General features: G+C 36.4%; 1 protein-coding gene across 1 annotated transcript in view; it reads right to left on the bottom strand.

Moving 5' to 3' along the window:
* Positions 1–7,390: 7,390 nt before the first annotated feature.
* ptprb (protein tyrosine phosphatase receptor type b) overlaps positions 7,391–24,075 on the bottom strand; it is a 28,582-nt gene continuing 11,897 nt past the window's right edge. Inside the window, exons 9-30 of the mRNA XM_026224357.1 lie at positions 23,041–23,304; positions 20,984–21,247; positions 19,279–19,545; positions 18,771–19,040; positions 18,293–18,559; positions 17,212–17,460; positions 16,808–17,077; positions 16,396–16,674; positions 15,177–15,326; positions 14,792–15,053; positions 14,220–14,326; positions 13,944–14,049; positions 13,787–13,867; positions 13,503–13,584; positions 11,811–11,901; positions 11,336–11,412; positions 9,753–9,887; positions 9,545–9,667; positions 8,648–8,811; positions 8,419–8,554; positions 8,024–8,133; positions 7,391–7,765 (exon numbers count right to left, since the gene is read on the bottom strand). Of these exons, the coding sequence (XP_026080142.1) occupies positions 8,026–8,133; positions 8,419–8,554; positions 8,648–8,811; positions 9,545–9,667; positions 9,753–9,887; positions 11,336–11,412; positions 11,811–11,901; positions 13,503–13,584; positions 13,787–13,867; positions 13,944–14,049; positions 14,220–14,326; positions 14,792–15,053; positions 15,177–15,326; positions 16,396–16,674; positions 16,808–17,077; positions 17,212–17,460; positions 18,293–18,559; positions 18,771–19,040; positions 19,279–19,545; positions 20,984–21,247; positions 23,041–23,304 (3,752 nt within the window). The 3' untranslated portion in view covers positions 7,391–7,765; positions 8,024–8,025. The remainder of the gene's footprint in view (positions 7,766–8,023; positions 8,134–8,418; positions 8,555–8,647; positions 8,812–9,544; positions 9,668–9,752; positions 9,888–11,335; positions 11,413–11,810; positions 11,902–13,502; positions 13,585–13,786; positions 13,868–13,943; positions 14,050–14,219; positions 14,327–14,791; positions 15,054–15,176; positions 15,327–16,395; positions 16,675–16,807; positions 17,078–17,211; positions 17,461–18,292; positions 18,560–18,770; positions 19,041–19,278; positions 19,546–20,983; positions 21,248–23,040; positions 23,305–24,075) is intronic.

Genomic DNA, 24,075 nt, shown 5'->3' on the forward strand with positions numbered 1-24,075 from the left:
TGTATCTGGGGCTCTAGTTGTCCTGGTCTCCGCTGTCTTTCAGGGCAGTAGAGGTCCTTTCTAGGTGCTGATCCACCATCTGGTCTGGATACGTACTGGATCCGGGTGACTGCAGTGATCCTCTGATCTGGACACAGACTGGATCTGGTGGCTACGGTGACCTCGGAACAAGAAAGAAACAGACAAATATTAGCGTAGATGCCATTCTTCTTATTATGTAGCAAGTACATAGGTGTTATGTGAAGTGTTTCCGGTTCCGGTTTACCTAATTAATGCAGCCTAAAAATCCTTAACGGATTTGGATATTAAAAGCATATTAGTATGTTATGTGTATGCCAGGTTAAAGAGATGGGTTCTAGTAAGAACTCTTGCTGCTGCATTTTGGACTAGCTGTAGTTTGTTTACTAAGCATGCAGAACTACCAACCAATAAAGCATTACAATAATCTAATTATTTATTATTTATTAATTATTAACATTTCTGCATTTGACATTGAGAGCACAGGCCGTAATTTAGATATATTTTTGAGATGGAAAAATGCAGTTTTACAAATGCTGGAAACGTGGCTTTCTATGGAAAGATTGAGATCAAATAGCACACCTAGGTTCCTAACTGATGACGAAGAATTGACAGAGCAACCATCAATTCTTAGACAGTGTTCTAGGTTATTACAAGCAGACTTTTTAGGTCCTATAATTAACACCTCTGTTTTTTCTGAATGTGGCAGTAAGAAATTACTCGTCATCCAGTTTTTATATCGACTATTCATTCCATTAGTTTTTCAAATTGGTGTGTTTCACCGGGCCGCGAAGAAATATAGAGCTGAGTATCATCAGCATAACAGTGAAATCTAACACCATGTTTCCTGATGATATCTCCCAAGGGTAACATATAAAGCGTGAAGAGTAGCGGCCCTAGTACTGAGCCTTGAGGTACTCCATACTGCACTTGTGATCGATAGGATACATCTTCATTCACTGCTACGAACTGATGGCGGTCATATAAGTAAGATTTAAACCATGCTAATGCACTTCCACTGATGCCAACAAAGTGTTCAAGTCTATGCAAAAGAATGTTGTGGTCAATTGTGTCAAACGCAGCACTAAGATCCAATAAAACTAATAGAGAGATACACCCACAATCAGATGATAAGAGCAGATCATTTGTAAATCTAAGGAGAGCAGTCTCAGTACTATGATACGGTCTAAATCCTGACTGGAAATCCTCACATATACCATTTTTCTCTAAGAAGGAATATAATTGTGAGGATACCACCTTTTCTAGTATCTTTGACAGAAAAGGGAGATTCGAGATTGGTCTATAATTAACTAGTTCTTTGGGGTCAAGTTGTGTTTTTTTGATGAGAGGCTTAATAACAGCCAGTTTGAAGGTTTTGGGGACACATCCTAATGACAATGAGGAATTAATAATAGTCAGAAGAGGATCTATGACTTCTGGAAGCACCTCTTTTAGGAGCTTAGATGGTATAGGCTCTAACATGTTGTTGGTTTAGATAATTTAACAAGTTTATACAATTCTTCCTTTCTGATAGTAGAGAATGAGTGGAACTGTTCCTCAGGGGGTCTATAGTGCACTGTCTGATGCGATACTGTAGCTGAATGGTTGCAATTTTATCTCTAATAGTATCAATTTTAGAAGTAAAGAATTTCATAAAGCCATTGCTGTGGCGTTGGGAAATGTCAACACTTGTTGAGGCTTTATTTTTCGTTAATTTAGCCACTGTATTGAATAAATACCTGGGGTAATGTTTGTTTTCTTTTAAAAGAGAAGAAAAGTAATCAGATCTAGCAGTTTTTAATGCTTTTCTGTAGGATATGATACTTTCCCGCCAAGCAATACGAAATACCTCTAGTTTTGTTTTCCTCCAGCTGCGCTCCATTTTTCAGCTGCTCTCTTTAGGGTGCGATTATGCTTATTATACCATGGTGTCAAATTGTTTTCCTTAACCTTCCTTAAGTGTAAAGGAGCAACTGTATTTAAACTGCTAGAAAAGAGATAGTCCATAGTTTATGTTTCATCATCAAGTTGTTCTGAGGTTTTGGATATGCTAAGGAATTTGGATACATTAGGAAGATAAATTAAAAAGCAGTCTTTTGTGGTAGAAGTGATGGTTCTTCCATACTTGTAACAAGAAGTAGAATTTACAATTTTGGCTATATGAAGTTTGCACAGAACTAAATAATGATCTGAGATATCATCACTTGGCTGAATAATTTCAACACTATCAACATCAATTCCATGTGACAGTATTAAATCTAGAGTATGATTTCGACAATGAGTAGGTCCTGAAATGTGTTGTCAAACACCAATAGAGTTAAGAATGTTCAGAATAAATGCTGATCCCAATGCATCTTTTTCATTATCGACATGGATATTAGAATCACCAACTATTAAAACTTTATCTGCAGCCAGAACTAACTCGGATGTAAAATCACCAAACTCTTTAATAAAGTCTGTATGGTGGCCTGGTGGCCTGGTGGCCTGTATACAGTAGCCAGTACAAACATAACGGGATTTATCATTAACATTTGTTTCTCTGGATAATGTTATATGTAGCAACATTACTTCAAACGAGTTATACTTGAAGCCTGCCCTCTGAGAAATCCTGAAAACGTTGTTATAAATTGAAGCAACACCTCCCCCTTTGCCTTTTAGATGTGGCTCGTGTTTATAACAGTAATCTTGGGGGGTGGACTCATTTAAAATAATGTAATCACCAGGTTTTAGCCAGGTTTCTGTCAAACAGAGAACATTATATTATGATCAGTTATCATATTATTTACAAAAGTGTTTTCACTCCTATAGGTGCTGCTGCACTGCTTAGATGGTGTCAGAAAATGTCCCACATTTGTTCTGGTATATCTGATGATTCACCAAGACTTGACGGTGGAGGATGCCATGGACCATGTCAACTGAGCCTGGTTTCTCCCAAGGTTTTTTTCTCCATTCTGTCACCGATGGAGTTTCAGTTCCTTGCCGTTGTCGCCTCTGGCTTGCTTAGTTGGGGTCACTTCATCTACAGCGATATCGTTGCCTTGATTGCAAATAAATGCACTGACACTATTTAAACTGAACAGAGATGACATCACTTAATTCAAATATGAACTGCCTTTAACTGTCATTCTGCATTGTTGACACACTGTTTTCCTAATGAATGTTAGAGTTGGGTCCGAGTCCACCTTTGTCAAGTACGAGTCAAGACCAAGTCCACAAACATCGAGTCCAAGTCCGAGTCCGAGTCCAAAAGGGGCCGAGTTGGACTCAAGACCGAGTTCTTAAATTAAAGTTCTTAATTAAATTCAAAAAGATTATAAATTGGTATTGTAAATTTTTACATTATATTAATATTTTAACCTTTCAACCCATTAAACCAATGGCAATATAAAAATGTAATTAAAAAAATACCACTGTTACATCTAGTCATTGCCATTGAACATTTTTATTTTATGTCAACAGAACTAGTTTCCTATCAAAAAAGGTTTCAAAGGTTTTATTGTATTACAAATGCATGAAAATACAAATGAACCTATTTTATTATTGTATCACACTATATTGTCCTCCAGTTAAAACTGACATTTCAATTATTTAATTATAATTATTTATGATCCTTAATGATGACATTATGAATTTCTTGTTGTCTTGGAGAACTTGTTTCATAAAGTAGCACTGCTTGTTTGGTCAATTCTGGTCTTGCAAATCCTGCAATGCTGAGCTGTGCAGCATCTGTTGGTTGCTGCTGCTGTCTTTGGTAGTTGGTTGCATCGGTTTTCAGATCACCAGTACACTGAACCGAAAACCGTTTCTTTCGGAGGTGTCCGATTTGAGAACCGAGGAGCTGATGATACTACACATTCGTGTAATATGTAATAAAGTATTTTGTTAAACATCGGATAACTATATATTGTTTTTTTTATTTTTTATTTTTTTTAAATATATGTTTCTAATCTGTATAGTGTAGATTATGTATGGGGCAAAGGGGTTTTCAGCGAAGTTGGACAATAATTAAGACTCTAAAGACTCTATGTTTAATAGGAATAAGGGGTGATTTATGAAATATCTGTACTGTATTTATAGTTAATGATGACACATTCACAAATTGAGTTTGTAGTAAACAGAACATGAACACTGAGTAGAGCAGCTGATGATACTGAACTGCAGCACGTGCCGGTTAGAGCGATTCTCCTTCTTGAGTCAAGAACCGGTTGCATCGGTTTTCAGATCATCAGTACACTGAACCGAAAACCGTTTCTTTCGGACGGGTCCGATTCTAGAAATGAGTAGCTGATGATACTGCACATTCGCATGAAGCCGACTGACTCACAGCGCGTATGAACCGAACTGATTCTTTTGGTCATTGATTCTGAACTGATTCTGTGCTAATGTTATGAGTGCGGGTAATCCGAGGGCTTGAATGAAGGGCAATCTGACGAAACATAAGTTCATTTAATAACAAATACATCGCAATGGATTATGTATAGTAAGTGAATCATGGTTTCTGCGCTGATGACACCTAATTTACTTTATATCTTCAAGACTTAAATCCTCGAATGCACATTATTGCTGTTACTGTATTTGGGTGTGTTGTTGCAAAACTTAATTGTAAACTTTTCATGATTATGAGGTTTTTAACTGACTGAAGTTATGATTAGTGACTTTATATATTTGAATGTTTGATAGACTAGACGCCATAACGTCAAACTGTCCGAAAGAACCGGTTCGCGGAAAAGAATCGAACTTCCCATCACTAATCCACATTGATATCCAGTGAGTGATGCGTGTGTTTCGTCTGCAAGCATTAGATGATATGCCACTGCTGCCTGCCGGTGTGGTGCAGTAAAATGACAGAAGGGGAGACATTCATTAATTTATCATCTCAAATTTATGCTGGTTTTATTGTTACACATGACGCGGACTCGACTGTACTCTGAATATTTTCAGAGTCCAAAATGTTCAAGTCCGTGTCAAGTCCAAGTACACCCGAGTGCGTGACAGGTCCGAGTTCATTCAAAATTGAGTACCCCAACTCTAATGAATGTTGTTCAGTTGCTTTGACACAATTTTGTTTAAAGTGCTATATAAAGGTGACTTGACTTGACTCATCAACGGATCCATTCTTCACTGCCTCAGCACCATCACTTTACCCAGCACTACCCGCTCCTCTGCTTGTGCATAAATTAACTGTGTTTCTGTTATCTTCAGCCTCTTTTAAGGCGGGCGTACACGGTGCAAATTCAGATGGTCGGAAGATCGTATGTCCACGCACACGGCACGAGTGAGTTTATCTGAAAATCGTACGGAAGAGATGATATACGACACGATTTTACAACCTGCGAATTCCAGAAGCAATCGCACGAAGTTGATAGACGCATTCGACTTGAAGCACCGCTGCACACTCAGAAGGATCACTGTATGACATTAAAGTACCGCGAGAGCGATAAGAGAGCACACATATCCAATGCATTCGAATCGCTCTCGCGGTACTTTAATGTCATACAGTGATCCTTCTGTGAAGCGCTGCTTCAAGTGGAACGCGCCTAATATAACTACTCTCCCTCTCTCATAACTGCAAATAAAATATTAATACGGGCCGTGACTGTTTCCTACGCGTACAGGTTATTTTTCCAGCAATAGGAAACCAGGACGTTTGGTTACCCTGTGTGTGTGCTCTTGTATATGGTTTATAAATATCTGAAATGGGTATTAAAATGTAAACATGGTTTGTGAGGACAATTCCTGTGCCCTCGTAAACCAAATGGCTTATAAAAATACTATATGGTGTTTAATAGAAATTTTAAACATGCATTTTTCGTGATGGATAGAGGTAGTGTATGGGGATCTAAAGTAGCCTATAGACTCCTTTTGAGCGGACGTCACAGGTACGTCACGGCACTAGCTGGAGGCAAAACAAACAGAAAACTGGAGGCGGCTAATACAAACCAACACAGGGTCGGCTACTCAAGAAGCTTAAAATGTCGTCTTGTTGTGTTGTTGGTTGCCAGAATCGACGGAGAACATTTTATATACATTGTTGTGATTAATTGTGACCGGAATTTAAGAACATGGTAAGAAAGAATAAATACAGAAAGTTTATAATTAATTTGCAGTCTTCAGAATTTTTTTTTCTAGAAAATATTTACATCTTAAAAATAATTTTACTGTAATGTCACTCTTTATTTAATCTAAGGATTTATACGCCCTCAGTTTCTCTTTACTATACACGCTCGGTTTCTCTATCAGGTAAGTGTAGATGTCAGGCCACTCAATCGGAGGTAATCCTGTCAGATCGTCCATCCAATGAGTGATTGTGTACGGGTCGACCAATCTGGTTCCGCCCGTTAAAGTTAACTTTTTCAAATAATTATCGCGGTCCCGGACAGTGAGTGACCTTAAATATTCAGATAAAGCAGATATATTCAGATTTTCTCCAGCCATTGTTAAAAAAACAAGCTAAGAAAACTCGCTAGCTACCGTTTGTTCAAGTGTTGAGGGGAATCTTTCTGCCTCCAGCTAAGCCCCGCCCACACAAATACGTCACCTTGTTTACCAACTGTAAAAGGGTCTATTGAGAATGAGAAGTTGTCGTCATAGCACAAAGCCCCCCCTCGATATCACGTTTATGGAGAGTCCCTGTAAACTACATATGCATGTGTGAGAGAGAGAGGGCGAGAGAGAGAGAACTAAAAAGGCATTGGAGTACGTTGCTAGAAACATCATACAGCGCTTGCTGTTCCTGTCCGACTTCAGCGTGTTTATCCTCCTGGATAAATAGTCCACATTCACCATGGCGCTGCCGTCTTCGTCTTTCTTCTGTGGTTTTCCTAGTTCGTGATTGGTCAACTTCAGATAAATAAACAAATCGGCTCGTTCAACCGCACAAATGGCACGAATTCAAACCGATAGCTCACAAACTTTTTAGGCATGTTTAAAAATGATAGCAAAAATCGCACCGTGTACGCCCGCCTTTAGTGGTATTCCATAACAGGGAGGTGCATCAGGCCTATTAGAAGCAGCTAATAATACTCAATTCAAAGCTTCTGAGTCAGAGACAACTACAGTATAATACCAGATAAAAACCAGAGATAATTAAATAAATGAGTAAAAAAAAACCATTATTATTTAACAATTACACACACTTAAAAGCTTTTCACATAAATGACAATAAAAATAAAATAATACAAATGAGTTTTATTTCTTTATTTGTTAGAGAACTTAATCCATTTTGGTTAAAAAAAAAAACTATTAAATATAAAAAGAAGAAGGGATCGTAAATCTACCTCTTCAGGTGCATAAGCAGTCATTTCTTATAAAACATACAGTTAAAAATAACCCAGATAATGTACATGCACAAAAGCTAAAATGAGACATTTGGGGGCTTTATAATATTTATTTTATTGAACTCTTTTGTTAGCTAACTTAGGGAGTCAACAACTGTGATTCTTATATCCCAGCTACTTAAGAAAGAAAAGTTCACACTTTGTTTGTCATGCATTAAGCATTTATGAAAATAGGAAATTCCAGTAAGTGCCAGTAATCTAAATACAATTTATTAAAACTAGCACAGAACATAAATAATTACAGAGGTGCACATGTATGAAATGAAGTACATTAGTGTATCATAAAAAAGTTGTATAAAAATAAAGAATATATCTTTGTTATGCACTGCTATTAAAACTATAGATGAAAAAAAAAAAAATCTGTTCTTGTTCAATACGGAGAAAAATCTTCATGATGATGTATACACACTCTGTGAAAAAAAAAAAAAATTACATAAGATCACACGTTCAGGAAATCTTTCTTCAAAATTAAAGTCAGCACGAAACTGAATCATTACACACACACACACACACACACACACATATGTATGTATGTATGTATATATAAAGATGTGAAATGAACTGTATGAAATAACTGTCATTTCATTTCTATGACTACTAGTTAGTTTTGTTATGATCAAACAGAACTGTAAAACTGTATCCATAAAAGTGAAATATGCTATACATACCCTTATAATAGGTTGTTGTAGATGGAGAAAAGAGGGTTCTCTTGCTTACAGTGAAGTTTGCGAGCCCTCAAAACATCCCGCACACACTGATGGATATAAGCATACTGAGACTGCAGAAGAGAAGTCCATCATATTAGGGTGCTTATAAACCAGTTCTTACATTTCATTAAACCTACTGCGGCAAAATAGAGTAACTACGTATTTAATTGATTTCTAACTAAAATTGGGCATTTTTAAAGCCCATTCATGCCAAACGATAACTCTGTGTCTTGTCTGTGTAGGATAGCAGCACTTTAGATGAACTTGAACTGTTGAACTGGAATTATTTCACTAAGCAATGCCAATATGACACCAATATAAATGTTGCTGATGTTGCTATACAGACAGGTTCCTACCTCCGTTTGTACCATGTATGAGCGATGCAGGCGTAGATCAAACACACATCCATAAATGTCCACTGTGCAGTTCCTGTCCAGTTGCTGTAAAACCCGATCCAGCACGATGAAAGTGCCAGTTCGGCCCACACCAGCACTGACAGAGAGAAAACCATATCCAGTGTAAATATATTTTGCATGTGAACACCCTGAAATGTTCTTCAAAGATGTTTAGATGATACACAGATACCTGCAGTGTACTACAGTGACTCCTGGACTAGTTGTCCTGTCGATGTAATCTCTGACTGTTCGCACAAACTGAACGAGTGATTGGGTTGTTTCCGGTACACCGTGATCTGGCCAAATGGTGTAATGGAACTGACGCACAGTCCTGGGGTATCTCAACTGACCCTCCTGAAAAAAGAATTAGCATCATGTCGTCTCATATTACAAAAAAACTACTACCGTATTTTTCGGACTATAAGTCGCACCTGAGGTTAAGTCGAATCAGTCCAAAAATACGTCATGATGAGGAAAAAAACATATATAAGTTGCACTGGATTATAAGTCACATTTATTTAGAAGCAAGAAACAAGAGAAAACATTACCATCTCCAGCCGCGAGAGGGCGCTCTATGTTTTCAGTGTATGCTACAGGAGCACTGAGCAGCATAGAGCCCCCTCTCTCTGTAATGTTTTCTCTTGGTTCATGTCTCTTAGTTCATTTCTCTTGGTTCATTAGAAATAAATTTTGATAAATAAGTCGCATCTGACTATAAGTCGCAGGACCAGCCAAACTATGAAAAAAAAGTGTGACTTATAGTCCGGAAAATACGGTAGTACGGTAGTCATTAACTTTATTTCTTCATATATATTATACTTAAAACAGTTTTTGTACCACTAAATCACAAAGTTGCAAAAATAAGTTTCAAAACAGGTTTCCCAAACCGCGGAATCTTCCAAAGAAATGTCCAGGTCATATTTTACCCCAAAATTAATTTTCTCGATGTTTGAGAAGTTTACCATTAAAAATAGATACCTTTAAGAAATAACTAATTTACCTTATAGTAATAAATACCTTTAAAGTTCACCTTTAAGTATTACATATTTATATTTAGTATCAATATATCTAGTTATTTGACACTTACACATGATATCTTGAAGTCCCGAATGGTCCACTCTGGGAGGATCTTCTCAGAAAACAGTTGCACGACAACATCGCCGTAATACAAAGGCTCACTGTCACCTGGCCAGTATCGATCGCACTTCACCTGAATCATACACATATCCACAAAAGCATAACATGAGACCAGCACACATCACCAGAAAACCAGCACTAGAAGCCTCTACACTCACCATGCCCCTCTCCACACACTGGGTCACCATTACAAGACTGTGTACGTTTTGTTCCCACACCATGCGCCAGAAATCATCCTTGGTACCTGGTAGAGGCCCTTGTGTGGCAATATACTCCCATCTGAAATTGTTTCCCTGTTAAAAAGACACAGAAATACGTTTGAGTCTGAGGGCAAAAAGGACCGTTGACTGTTTTCAGTTTCCATATTTTGGACTAAGGGGTGCCATTATTCTGATGACGTAAAATGGTTGCACTCGGTAAGCCGCCGACGCCGCTACCTGTTGCTGTTTTTACAGCAACACAACTCGGAATAGACAACTCTGAAAATAAAATACTGATATGATGACTACAGCTACTGAAAGAACTTACATGTGGTGATGGATATAAGATGGATATCAGTGCAACCATTTGACGTCATTAACGCAGAATGTACTGTGCACATAGTTTAAAGATTTTTTTTTAATAACATACATCAGTTGGTCGCCGTGATTTTGCCAAGTAAGACATGATCCACATCTTTTGATAGTCCTGGATAAACATTATTATCCAAAAATATATATTAAACCCAATCCCTAAACCTAACACTACACATAATTTATTCCTAAAATCAGAAGGAAATTATTAACAAGGGTGTAGACGCACCTAACCCTGATTGTAAGCCTAAAACAGAAACACTTCCTGAAACATTATATCTCCGTTCTGATTGCTTGATTGGAATGTTGTTCCAGAATCAACAAGGATGTTTATCCAGGAACATGTTGTACTTGGTGAAATCACGTTCACCAGCATACATCTTTCATGGGTTTTCTACTACATATTCAATAAGAGACATCGTTTATGTTATATTAAACTATACATGTCTTAATACCTGGGATCCTTTTAAGAAATGTTATATTACAACTTTTCTTTACAAATTTATTTTCGTTTGTTTTGTTTCCCAATGAAAACCAGTGGGGTCCACTGTTGTTTTGGACCTCACTTATTTTCACTCTGTGGTCAAGAAAGAAAGAAAGAAAGAAAGAAAGAAAGATTGTTCATAATATCTTTCTGTTCCACTGGAGAAAGAACATCAGATAGATTTGAAACAACATGAAGGTAAGCAAACACTTTTAACACCAAAAGTAATAACTTGAAATTACATGGCTATATGAGTACTACTCTATATGTTAAATAAAATTACACAGATATCATTGCCATATAACTCCAAAAAAAAAAAAAAAAATGTTAACATTAGCTTGCAGTATTTGTTACACTGTAGAACAGAGCACTTAGCAGCCTCCCATAGGTCCTAGTTCTGAAGTTTAAGATGCTGTATGATGGATTGGTCTATGAAAAATAATGACAGATAAAATATATTGACTAATATAGAACTTATTTGAATATTTTAGATGGGTTAAGTGACTAGTGACATCTCTGCATTGAATATCACGTTTCTATGATCAACAACCAAGACGCTTGTATTTGTTTGGAGCTCTGCTCAGGTGTCAGAACCTCTTTCTTTAACTTTTACACCACACAACCCACGGTTCCACCCAGTTTTTAGCCAGTGAACAATCAAATGAAGAACATATGTTCAACTTACAGGTATGTAGTTAGCATTTATGTAGTCTGAATAGGGGTCGTTCTCCAAGCAAGACAGTCTTACCCGCATCGAGTCATCTGTAAATAAATTATTTTAGAATCAAACTGCTTTGCATTATGGGCAATTGCATAGTGAAAATGACTCCATAGCAACTATACTGTAGCTCTATTACAGGGTTAGTTCACCCAAAAATCTAAAGTATGTCATTAATGAATCAATCTTTTGTTCGTTATCTGGCTCAGCTCGGTGTTCATCTTCAGTGCTCTCTTCACAGCAGTTCAGTCATTGCACTGTTTGAGTTATTAATGACATAATTTTCCTCTTTGGGTGAACTAACCCTTTAATATAATCAGTTTGACTGCTGATACCATATTGATGTGAAAATAATTATATTATATTTATATGTAAATATACTTTTGAGATGTACATTTATAATACTTGTATTTTACTTACAATATCATTTGTCTCTACTTACAGGGCAATATATTGTTGTAGCGATTTTTGCTTCGGTTCCCAAGTAGACGTGCAGCATTTTGAGTTTGGGTCCGTCCAACGTCTTTTAGGTCCTTTTCAACATTGGTTAAAAGTTGAGGCAATAATCAGTAATGCATTCAAATGATAAAGTTCAGCTTGTTTGCTGATAAATAGTCTATTTAGATTAGAGCAAAGTGGAATGATGAAACATAAAGTGAAACATTCCATGGAATGACTATTGTTCATTCACTGCTTTGATAGACTTCTAGGTATTTAGTGTTTCATTTTCGTTACATGCTTCCGTTATATTAAGCCAAGATTAATCAATCTATCTTGCATATTCTCATGTTCCCTCTGGCTGATCTCTTTAATGTCATTACAATCTAGTGCTACCAGCTATTTAGATGTACTCCCATATTACTCCAATAAAGACCAATATTGATCATTTGTGTTATTGCCAAACTATTTGAAAATTTTATCAAAGTATGTTGAAAATAATAATATTCTATCACCTTCTCAATCTGTATTTATGCAGGAGTATTCGACAACTAGTGCTCTTCTAAAGCTGACTAATGTATATATAGCATTAGATAGTGGTGACCTAACAGGGGATATTTTTATTTATCTTAAGAAGGCCTTTGTTCTAGTTGATCATGTCCTGTTATTAGATAAGTTGTATGTTGGTTTTTCTCAATTCTTTATTGTGGTTTAATTCTTATTTAAATAACATGTGGTTATCCAAGATAAACACTCTGATTCATTTATTGAAGAAAGAGTGGTACCACAGGGCTCAATATTGGGTCCTTTTCTTTTTTCTATTTTTATAAAGGATCTTCCCTTAGTTCTTTCACATTGTTCTGTTCATCTGTATGCATACAAAACTGTCATTTAATATATAATATACACTAATATAATAATTTACTACTTAACAAAGGTAAATCTCATACCATGGTCTTTGGTACAAAGCATATGTTTAAATCAAAATCTAATAATCTAAAAATATTTTTTAATGATGGTACATACTTGCACAAAGTGATCAAACTAAATATCTGGGCTTCTGACTGAATCCAAAACTTTATTCTAAACCTTACATTGACCATATACTTTGCAAGATAAATTTTGGAACCAATGTACTGTATCGATCAAAACGTTTTTTTTTTATAATGTTTGAAAAAAATTCACTTTATGCAATTTATCTTCAAATGTATAGACTTTAACTATCCTAATTATTTGCGTCAATATTTGATATATTATTCTATATATCAATTAAGACAATGTGCAAATATCTATTTTTTTTTTTTTTTTTCAGTTTTGGGGTAAAAGACATTTAGTTATAAGGCTCTTGCAGATTGGAATAATCTACCTTTAAAATGTACAATCTTTTGTCTTTATTATATATGTTCAGAAATGATTTGTTTTCTTGTTTTGAAACTACTTGTAATTGCTTTAGAAAATACTTATACGTTCTTGGTAAATATAAATATATCAAAACAATTATAAATATTTAATATGTTAATACTGTAGCAGGGTGTGTTGTTTTGATGTTTTTATTCTTTTGATTGTTGTAATTGTTGTTGTTTTTTTTGGTCTTATGTTTTCACATTTTTGTGTATTAGGACCCCCATGAAAACATGATGATGCACCTCAAGGGGTTTATCCCAAATAATTCATTTGTTGATATGCAGTGCATTACCTCAAACTCTTCAGACAGAAGGTAATTGGAATCAGCTTGAAGTTTAGCAAGATGAGACTCAAAGTGGGCTGCTTGGACCGGGCTAAAACATAACAGAAATTCTAAATCAATAACATCTATGCTTATAATAATAAATGGTTAAAATAAATGCTACATTAAATCATTAATAAATCAGCATGTTTTTAGTCTATTTAGTCTGTACTTTACAAAATATGGTTTATAAATATCAATAATATTTATTTTCCTCTGTCATCAGTTTAAAGAGAGATGAAGTATTGTGGTACCTCCTTATGCCTGAGCACATCTGTGAGGTAGGCAGCGTCTTCCACATGCACATTTTCATTACTGGACTTTCCTTTACAGCTCTTGAAGAACACATACAACAAATAAAGATCAGCACAGTAACAAAGTTTGTGTGTTAACAAATGTGCATGCACTCACATTTTGTGAGCCCTCTTTCTGTAAATGAGCAAGGCGGTCACAGCAAGCACCATGGCCACTAGAAACGTAGCAGCTGTGATTCCTCCCGTGAGTCCATTCCGTGGTGCTGAATGCCAAAAACAGTGAGAAAAATGACATTATTTAATTAAAAAAATTGATTTGAGTTATGGTACAGTGGTTGTACACATGGGGAAGTAAATGTGTCATGTTCTCATCCCAACAACCATAAACTCAACTGTCCTATTGATTCTTCACAAACAAACAACAGGGTTTTACCTGATTGAGTCGTCAATGGGAGAGAAAGGTATGTGTCGGTGTAAAGGGGATGCGCACGTTCTCTGTTCTCTTCATCAAACAGCTGAGTGAAGGCACGGACACTTAATCTGAGACAGTAAAGCGTGAATATTCAGAATTACACATCTTAAACCTGAGTTGAAACAATTATTTCAGGTATAAATTTTCATTGTCATTTTCTCATATTTGTATCATATATATAATATTTGAATGTAATCACATTTGGGTCATTTTTAGAACTTGGGAGGACCTATCAACATTGTTTTTCCCTATATGAGAAAGAGCACCACGAACATTATGCTAAACATCTCCTTTGATGTTCCACAAAAGAATGAACATCATTACAGGTATTGAATAATAATAATGAGAGTGACTTTTTGGTATGATATCCAATAGCACCTTTTAAATTCCGGTTCAATTTAAATGCTTATTGTCAATTTTTAATACAAAGACAACTTTATACTAAAACACACTGACACTGAGATGAATGAACACTGCAAACTTGAATGTAAGGTGAGATACTACAAGTATTACATAATGCTATTCAATTGTACCGATATGATGTTCTGGGTCTAAGCGGCCCGTCACAGAAATGCGTTCCATGCTGGATAGATTCTGAATCCCATTTACAGGCTCCCCCCAATCGTTTCATTCCTCCTCCGAGGTTTATCTCAAAAACACGGCTCTTGCTGTCGGATCCCTCGGCACACAGGCTGTGGAAGTAGCCGGTCTGGTATGCTTTGATGGAGCGGTTTTGTCTGTAGTCCAGATATGATGGCAAAGGATGTCTTTGCTCTGGCAGGACATTATGAACATCTGCGAATAAAATGAAACGAGACTGGATTCAGTTCTTAGAGAAGCATAATAAGAGACAAATGGCGATAATATTGCCATAGATTCTAACTCTGGTAAAGAAACTGAAATTCCAGTGACTGGTACCATTTGACTCAGTGACGATCACTGTGAAGAAACGAATAGCCCCATTAGCATCACTGAACCAGCTGCAGTTGAAATTAAACAGAATGGTGAAATGGGTGATGACCGCGAACTGCTCACTGACCCGTACTGTCACCGGTGGGGCAGGGGGCCCTGAAAAACAAATATCTCTTGAGATTAGGTACCGTATTTTTCGGACTATAAGTCGCACCTGAGTATAAGTCGCATCAGTCCAAAAATAGGTCATGATGAAGAAAAAAACGTATATAAGTCGCACTGGACTATAAGTTGCATTTATTTAGAACCAAGAGAAAACATTACCGTCTACAGCCACGAGAGGGCGCTCTATGTCTTCAGTGTAGTTTACAGGAGCACTGAACAGTATAGAGCGCCCTCTCGCGGCTGGAGATGGTAATGTTTTCTCTTGGTTCATTTCTCTCGGTTCATATCAAATTAATTTTGATAAATAAGTCGCACCTGACTATAAGTCGCAGTACCAGCCAAACTATGAAAAAAAGTGCGACTTATAGTCCGGAAAATACGGTATATCTAAATTATATATTAGAAATATTGCTCATATATTAAGTTATTTAAAAGCTGGAATACACTTCACAACTTTCAGATATGGAGCAGATTTTAAAACACTTGGCATCATACACCTGCTAACTTTGTGAACGCTTAAAGAGAAAAACTAGGCATCATACACTAAATGACTGAGGATCACACAATACTAGACTTTTTAAATTATTTAAAAAGCAACAAATTCGAAAAGAAATGTTGCTAAGAGATGCATGACAGATGAAAACAATATGCATTTTAAAATGGGCTCAAAATATCAAACATGATTTAGTCTTCGATCAATAGAAAAATCTGTTTCAAAAGTTGTGTAGCATATTTACATGTATTTTTTTTTTTAAGTTTGTTATCTAGAAAAAGCTAGGTCACATTAGCTATTAGAAAAACCATTAACTATGACTTTTGAATATGTGCTTTATAAGTACTAATAAAAAGCCAATATGTTAGTAATAGGCATTATTGGTCCCTATGACTAGAGTCTTACCAATTCTTTTTTTTTTTTTTTACATGAAGTATATGGCTGCCTGTCATGTTGAGATCACATTATGCAGTTGTGACCAGAAGTGACCAGAAGTCAATAATGTTTTTTAGTGAGAGTAGGTGATTTCAAGGAGAAAGAGCATGTTTGTGTTACACTGTCACTTACTGTCGATCATGGTGATGACGCTGGTTTCTTTGGTTGTACTCTGCTTGTCTCCAGACATCACTGTGATGTAGACGGTGTAGTTTCTAAAGGGTTCCAGCCTGTCAAAATGCTGCGAGTGAGCATTGTGTCCAAGTGTGTATGTGTACACCGGCATCCTGGACCCTTGTTTGCGGCATTCCACTACATAAGAGTCGAAATCAGACGCCGGGGGTACCCAGGAGCAGGAGACAGAGGTGGAGCTCAGGGGGAAACAGTGGATGCTTTCAGTTGAATGTGGAGCTATAGGGAAAAGGATTCTGTTATGAACACTTTTCCATTGTGGTTAGATTTTGGTGTGTTTTCTTCACCGGGTTACTTCAATACTTTAAGATTCCTGTAAATACTGTAGGATTCCTGTAAAGTGACTACTCACGGGTTCTGATGGTGTGGTAAACAGGACGACTGTAGGTCACAGGGCTGTATGTCATACCACTGACAGTCCGAAGGCTGATATTATAGAGCCGTCCTGGATAAAGTCCTTCCAGTATCCGCCGAGTGGGATGAAGTCCAGAAACATTAAGACTGTCCTGAGGATACCACGTGACTTCAAAATCATCATAGTCTCCTGTCTCTGGAACATGCCACATTATCTGCACCGAGCCAGAAGAGCTGCTGACAGACACCGATGATGGTGGTGCAGGAACTGTGGTGATATAACAAGTCATTTAGCTTGAAGGGCTGTAGAGCATTGGTTGCACTTTGTCGAATGAAACTGGCCCGTTACTATGGCATTAGATCAGTTATAATGTAAAACGTGTGATTTGCGGCCGCACTGACCTGTACGCCCCATTGCAGTCGTGGTGTTGGTCAGATCTTCACTCCAGCTCTGAAGTGTGGCAGAATAAAGCCGACCAGCCACCAGGCCGTGGAAGATGACCTGTGTGCTCTCTGGACCCAGCCGCTGTTCGAAGCCATCCACGGTCACAGAATATCCAGTAAGTCCCCCAGGACCACGCATCCAGCTCAGAAGAAGACTGTCCATTTGACCCTGATTCTCAACATGAGGGTTTATGACAGAGGCAGGAGCTGCAAATACAAAAATTTTTAACATCCAAACAAAAATATACACACAATGGGTCTCATTCATGAAACATTCGTACATATACGAGTAAATATCTGAGTGATTTGCGCATAAAGAGAACTTCCCGAAAACTCTTCTCCTGATTCACAAAAACTTCGTAAACGTCAGATGTGATGTGTGTGTGTGTTTATGAATTCCAATCAGTCGTAAATGGGACGCGCGTGCACGCTCACTCTCAATTACCATAAATCCTGCCTATTAAATCCGACTGACAACTATATATGAGCATCATATTATGACACCAAATGAAGGATTTCAACGTGTCTTCTCAAAAGCAACTGAAAAAGAAACATTTCTCAGCTGCAGAAATTGAAGTTTTATTATCAGAAGTTCATTCAAAACGCCACATTTTATTTTCAAGCGTACTAGTGGCATATCAGGTCCTAAAAAAGGAAGTTTGGAAGCATATTACAGATCCTATTACTGGCTCTCATAATTAAAGTTAAAAGAAAAACCGTATGTAATTAATATATATAATATTTTTTTCAAAATTCTGTGTAAATATGTACCCGATTAAGGTGAATTAAAATGCAGCCGTATTAATGAGCAAAACGTTCAGACGTTAAACGCACTATTTACGCGTGGCTGGGAGCAGGTGTAGATTTCTTTCTTACCAACTAACATTTGGAAAATACGAACATTTTAATGAATCCGAAAATTTACGCCAAAACCACTTTACACGCGATTTACACAAAAATTCGTTCTGCTCGTGTTTCATGAATGAGACCCAATGTTTTTTTGTGAAAAGTAAGGTAAGAATCGAGCTTCAGTATTCACCTGTACGCGCCCAAATAGATGACTGACTACTCAGTTTCCCTCTCCTCCTGCTGGTGATCTTCATCTCATACAGTGTCCCTGGCACCAGCTGCGTGAGGGACCAGCGCAGAGCATCTTTTCCCAGTGTCCCGCGGGACTGTGTTGTCTTGGTCTGATCGTGCAGATACAGATCAAAATCGTCCACCCGGCCCTCCGGTGCAGTCCAGCAGAATGAGAGTTCAGTGCTGGTGTTGGAGCATATGTGTAGCCCGGTCACTGCTGCTGGACCTGAGGAGATCAGGTGAACAAGACCTGTAAACTTGAAGTATCTGACGTGAAATAAAGCTCAGAGTATTCTTGATGCTGGACAGTGAGATTCGATAAAATACCATACCATAAAGTGTTCTTTTGCTTAATATTTTTTGATCATGTGAGATTACACACTCAACTGTGTGGGGATTTACACACTGAAAAACATAGTGTAAGAAGTGTGTCTTACGTGTTTGTCCCTCAGCAGTGATGTCCTTGCTTGTGGCGGTGCCACTAAGTGTCTGAACATGTGCTCTGTACCAACTTCCTGGAGTTAAATCTTTAAACAGGTGCTGGTTGTTAGAAGCGGGCACAGAAGCGCTGGCGATCACTCTTTCACTCTCATCTAGTAACTGTAGACTGTATCCATCAGAAACACCCTCAGCTGGCGTCCAGCTCACTAACAGATTGTGTGTGCTGAGTTCATTATCTAACCACAGATTGGTGACTGTGGAGGGGTCTGAAACACACACAAGCTCACATTAGACTGTAGTTTTTTTTCCATCTTTCTAAGACAATATTATTGTATTTCTATCATGACAACTTTTAGCATCGCATTTTAGCCGTTCGCCGATCTATACAGGTGGAGCTGGGGAAGGCGGAGAGTTTCAGAAGAGCTCAAATTCATGAAGTATCATATTTCCATTAGCGAATCTAGTTCTGACATGTAAATTACAGTTAATATGTGTATTTCACACCTGTTCTTCCACTAGTTGTACTGTTGTTTGTCTGCATTCCGCTGACCGATTGCACAGTAACAGAATACAGTTGTCCAGGTACCAGGTTGAGAAATTCGGTCTGAACGATGTGTTTAGGAACATGTTTGGCTTCCTGGAAATGTGTCCCATTAAAAAACAGATTCGCTGAGTAAAAGTCCAAGTCTCCATCACCAGAGGACCAAGAGACTCTGAGACTGCTGTCTTCGGTGCCAGCACTAAGACGGAGATCCTGAACCTGGCTGGGTACTGTGCGGAAAAATGGGGGAAAAAACACAAGGATATCATCAAACTGTGATCATGATCAAATCCTGTCAAATTCAACTTCTAATTCAACACAATCAGCGTTAAATCTGTTACAATTTATCACAAGTAATTAAAAAAAAAGTATTAAAATAATATTGTAACCACTGATTGATGCAATGGTAAAATAGCTAGCGTCATTATAAAAAGTATATTTAAAGAGGAATTTCACAAAAATATGACCAGGTTTTTACTCAACATTTTGTCAAGTCATATATATATATATATATATATATATATATATATATATATATATATATATATATATATATATATATATATGTATGTATGTATGTATGTATGTATATATATATATATATATATATATATATATATATATATATTTGAAAACAGTAAATATTTAATAGTATATATTGTCTCTAAAAGATAGTATTGTTATTACTCAAGTCAGTCAGTGTTGATTCTATTCAGATAGGGCTGCACAATAAATTTTCATTTTGATGATTTCTGCTTCTCTCAGTTTATCGAGATTAATATTCTGCAATATTTGCAGCACTATTAAAGTTTATAATTCTAATTCAGGATCCATTTCACTTAGATATATACCACAATAGGAGAAAGGACAATTGGCGTTTCCGTCTCATGTTTTATTTATTTAATTCCCTTCCATTTCCCCCATATTCTCTTTACTGTAATGCGTAAGACCATTATTATAATACTGTATAATTGCCACACCTATGAACTGTTTTGTTGTGTTTTCATTCCCCATGAGCTCAGTGTGACCTAGTTTCCCCTCGTGTCTGATTGTGTCATTCTGTTCACCAGTGTTCTAATAATTACCCTAGTTTACGTTAGTATTTAAGCCCAGTCTGCTCAGTGCATGTTGTCCGGTCTTAATGTTACCTATGTGTTTCCCACCTACCTGATGTGGATTACCCTTATGTGGATGTATTAAAGACTGTTTACTGCTATATTCGTCATATTCGGGCATTTCTTTTACACCACAATATGACAATAATACCATCATTACTAAAATATATCTATTTTTTTAATTTATTGTATTACAGAAACAAATTACTGCATTTGCGATTATTTAAATCAGCATACATTTATGGCAATACAACAATATTACTATAATATGTGTGTGTGTGCATACTGTATATATCTGTGTGTATATATATGTGTGTATATATATGTGTGTATATATATATATATATATATATATATATATATATACGTATACATGCTTGAATCCATGAAAATGATGTAAAAAAATGTTTTATGGGAAATGTAATTTCTTTTTTTCTTTTTTTATTATTATTGACAAATTTACTAATCCAAAAGGTTAGTTTCGAGTACTTTTCCCTAGCAAAAGGTTTATTGTTATACATGAACAATAAATCTTTCTATAGTAAAACCTTACCTGTGCGGCCCTCAAGGATCTCGGCGCGCTGGTATGATCCACTGTGAGTAGACAGCACAATCTTGTAGAGCCGACCAGGTGTGAGCGCGGAAAACAGGTGTTCCCTAACTGTACTGCTCAGATTGACAGCTGGTGACACCTGTGTGTCATTGAAGAGAATCTGTACCTCATAGTTATCCACATCTCCTGGAGCAGACATCCAGTTCACCCTCAGAAAACTTGTTCCATGCTCCGTTAGGAACAAATCACCCACAGCACCCGGGACTGAAATACAGAAGGGTGAAATGTGATTTTTATTGTATTCAACTGATTGGAAAATCAAAATGTCTTTGATATTTACACATATATGAGATTTTTTTCTTATATTTTATTTCAATGTAAAACAAGAACATATATACATGGGTCAAAGATGAAAAATGGTCTAAGCATAAAAACGATACTGCTTTAAATTTTTGTTGTTTTTCCAAAAAAATAATTAAATAAAACATTTTCCTTTTCATGTTATTTTTATTTTTGTTTTTCTGAGCAAAAAATAAATATAATAAATGTCCCCCTGATTTACAGAAGACACCAACTAAAATGTAATTTAGTGTAACAATCTTGTCAAGCATATTTACAACAAAATTTTATTTATGACATATTCAAAAAGCTAAGTACTTTCACCCCAAATACTAACTAGTTGTTATTTTATATTTTTACATTTGCCACAATTGCCACAAAGAATTTTTTACTCTTTTAAAACCCAATAAAATGCAATATGCTCACTTATTCTTTTATATATTTTAATATGTACAGGTCAGAATAAGCATGTTGTTTGAATTTTTATGCAAGTATACACTGAATGACAATGGAACATTATTTTAAACTAAATTTAGAAATTGTATTCTTCAAAATCTTATTTGAAACCTTAAGTGTAGACACTTAACTTCCATTTAATGTGCTTTCTGTGGACATAAAATCACTTTTGTAAATTTCTTTTAATGCGGACATCTTAACATGTGAAAACACATATAGAAATACAGAAGTATACATAATGTATTTATGCAGTGTACTCGCGTAAGTATAATAGTATCAAAGGAAATAAAAAGAAAAAAGAGAAAAAAAAAAGTTACTTTAAGATCACTTTTCTGCTGGGATATTACCCACCACTTCAAAGGTTTACATGACAGGCATCTTTAGGTGGTGATTCATTGGGGAGACACCCTCTAGTGTCTTATTTCCTAGTAGAAAGATGTTGCTAAGACCTGCAATTCATTCAAGTGTTCTGGGGTTGGATTTGGCCATTGTTTTGGTGGCCTTGTTCAACCCCTTCAAGCCTTGTGAGTCAGCTTCAGAGAAATTTCTGACTTTCAAGATGGCATTCTTCCTTGCAATCACTTCACAAGGCTAAGAAATCTGGAGGTCTGTTGCCTCTTCCTTACTAGAGTTTTCTCCTGGGATGGTGAAAGCTCTTATTCACCCTAGACAAGGTAATGTGTCTAAGGTGCCTACCAATCAGTGTTGACAAGTCTGGGGTATTGCTGCGGAATTGGGCTACTTAAACACTGCTGCCGCAGATTGTTTTTCATGTATGCCAGTTTAAGCGACCCCAATAACCTGATATTTAGTCCCTAAAATTAGAATTTTACCAGAGGAGCCTCACCAGAATGTGATTTTTACAGGGGGATCCCCTTGAAACATGATTGGGCTAGCTTTGAGTAGCAATTGGGTGGGTTTTGTTGAGAAAAACCTTGCGACCCTGCTACCAATGTAGCACGCTCTATTGTTTTACATTGTTATGTCATGCAGTTTTATCCTGATTATAGCTTTTATACAGCACGGGAACCGCACACACGTCCATGTTTAACGCTTCTCATAGCTATGTGAAAAATATCTGTTTGTCTTTATACACATATAGTGTTTAAGTGGGACAACGTTCATTGTTGAAACAGGGGATGCAAGGAACACGATTAAGAAACGCTGCTTGAGAACATTGATACTGCTCCCTTTGTTGCATGTTCCCGGTGCATGCTCCTTGATAATAGGAAAAACAGATGCTAAATAATAATGTCACTCACATGTTCGGCCATGTATAGAGACAGTAGAGTTGTACTGGCCACTCCAGGTGCTGATGGTCACAGTGTAGAGACGTCCTGGAACCAGATCACTGAACTCACATTCACTTTGTGTCCTATTGAGCTTCTGGCTTTGAAGACTTGTGCTGTTATACACGATCGCCACTTCGTAATAGTCATAATCCCCAGATGCATGATTCCAGTAGACCTTCAGAAAGTCATCTCTGGCTGAGTGGATGGCGGTGGGGTTTTGGACTGTGGATGGCTCTGAAAAAGGAAATAGTGCAAAGTGTTGTGAACATAATGTAACAATAAAAACAACACATTACACTTTAATCAATGAGGGGAAAAAAAAGAAGGATAAATAAGCTTAATGGAAGCCTCCCAAAAACATTAAACTTATCAAGTGCCCAAAAATAAAACACTTGATAAATCAATTAATGGCCCTTTAGTTAGTAGTCTAGATCAAAGATGATATTGAAATATGAAAGAAAATACGGTAACACTTTATAATAACTGCATGCTATTAATCATTAGTTAAGCATTAGGAAACAGTTAATTAATCATTTATAAAGCATTAATAAACATTTATAAGCAGTTTATAAATACAGATATAAATGCTTTATATATGATTTAAAACCATATCTATAATATATTTTATAATGGTTTTTTCATACTTTATTAATGTTCAATTTATCATTTCTAAATTAAGTATAGCATTATTTACACACCAGTTATTAAGGAGTTGTCAGTGGTTCATAAGATCACTTAGAAATTGTAAGTAAATGATTAATAAATTATTTAAATGTGCATTCATACATCTTTTTATTCAGACATATAGTACTAGTTACTTATAGTGTTAATAAATGGTTTATTAACGTATTTCTACTGTAATTCAGGGTTAATTCAGGTAGTTATAAAACATATGTAGTTGTTAGTTAACTATTTTTGTGAGCTCATCTAAAGTGAGGACTATTTATGCCTTGTAAAGCTTTTACAAATGAGATTTAAAGGCTGCTATACTGCAACATAGTTCTG

Source organism: Carassius auratus, chromosome 4 (genome assembly GCF_003368295.1).
Source record: "Carassius auratus strain Wakin chromosome 4, ASM336829v1, whole genome shotgun sequence".
Taxonomy (NCBI): domain Eukaryota; kingdom Metazoa; phylum Chordata; class Actinopteri; order Cypriniformes; family Cyprinidae; genus Carassius; species Carassius auratus.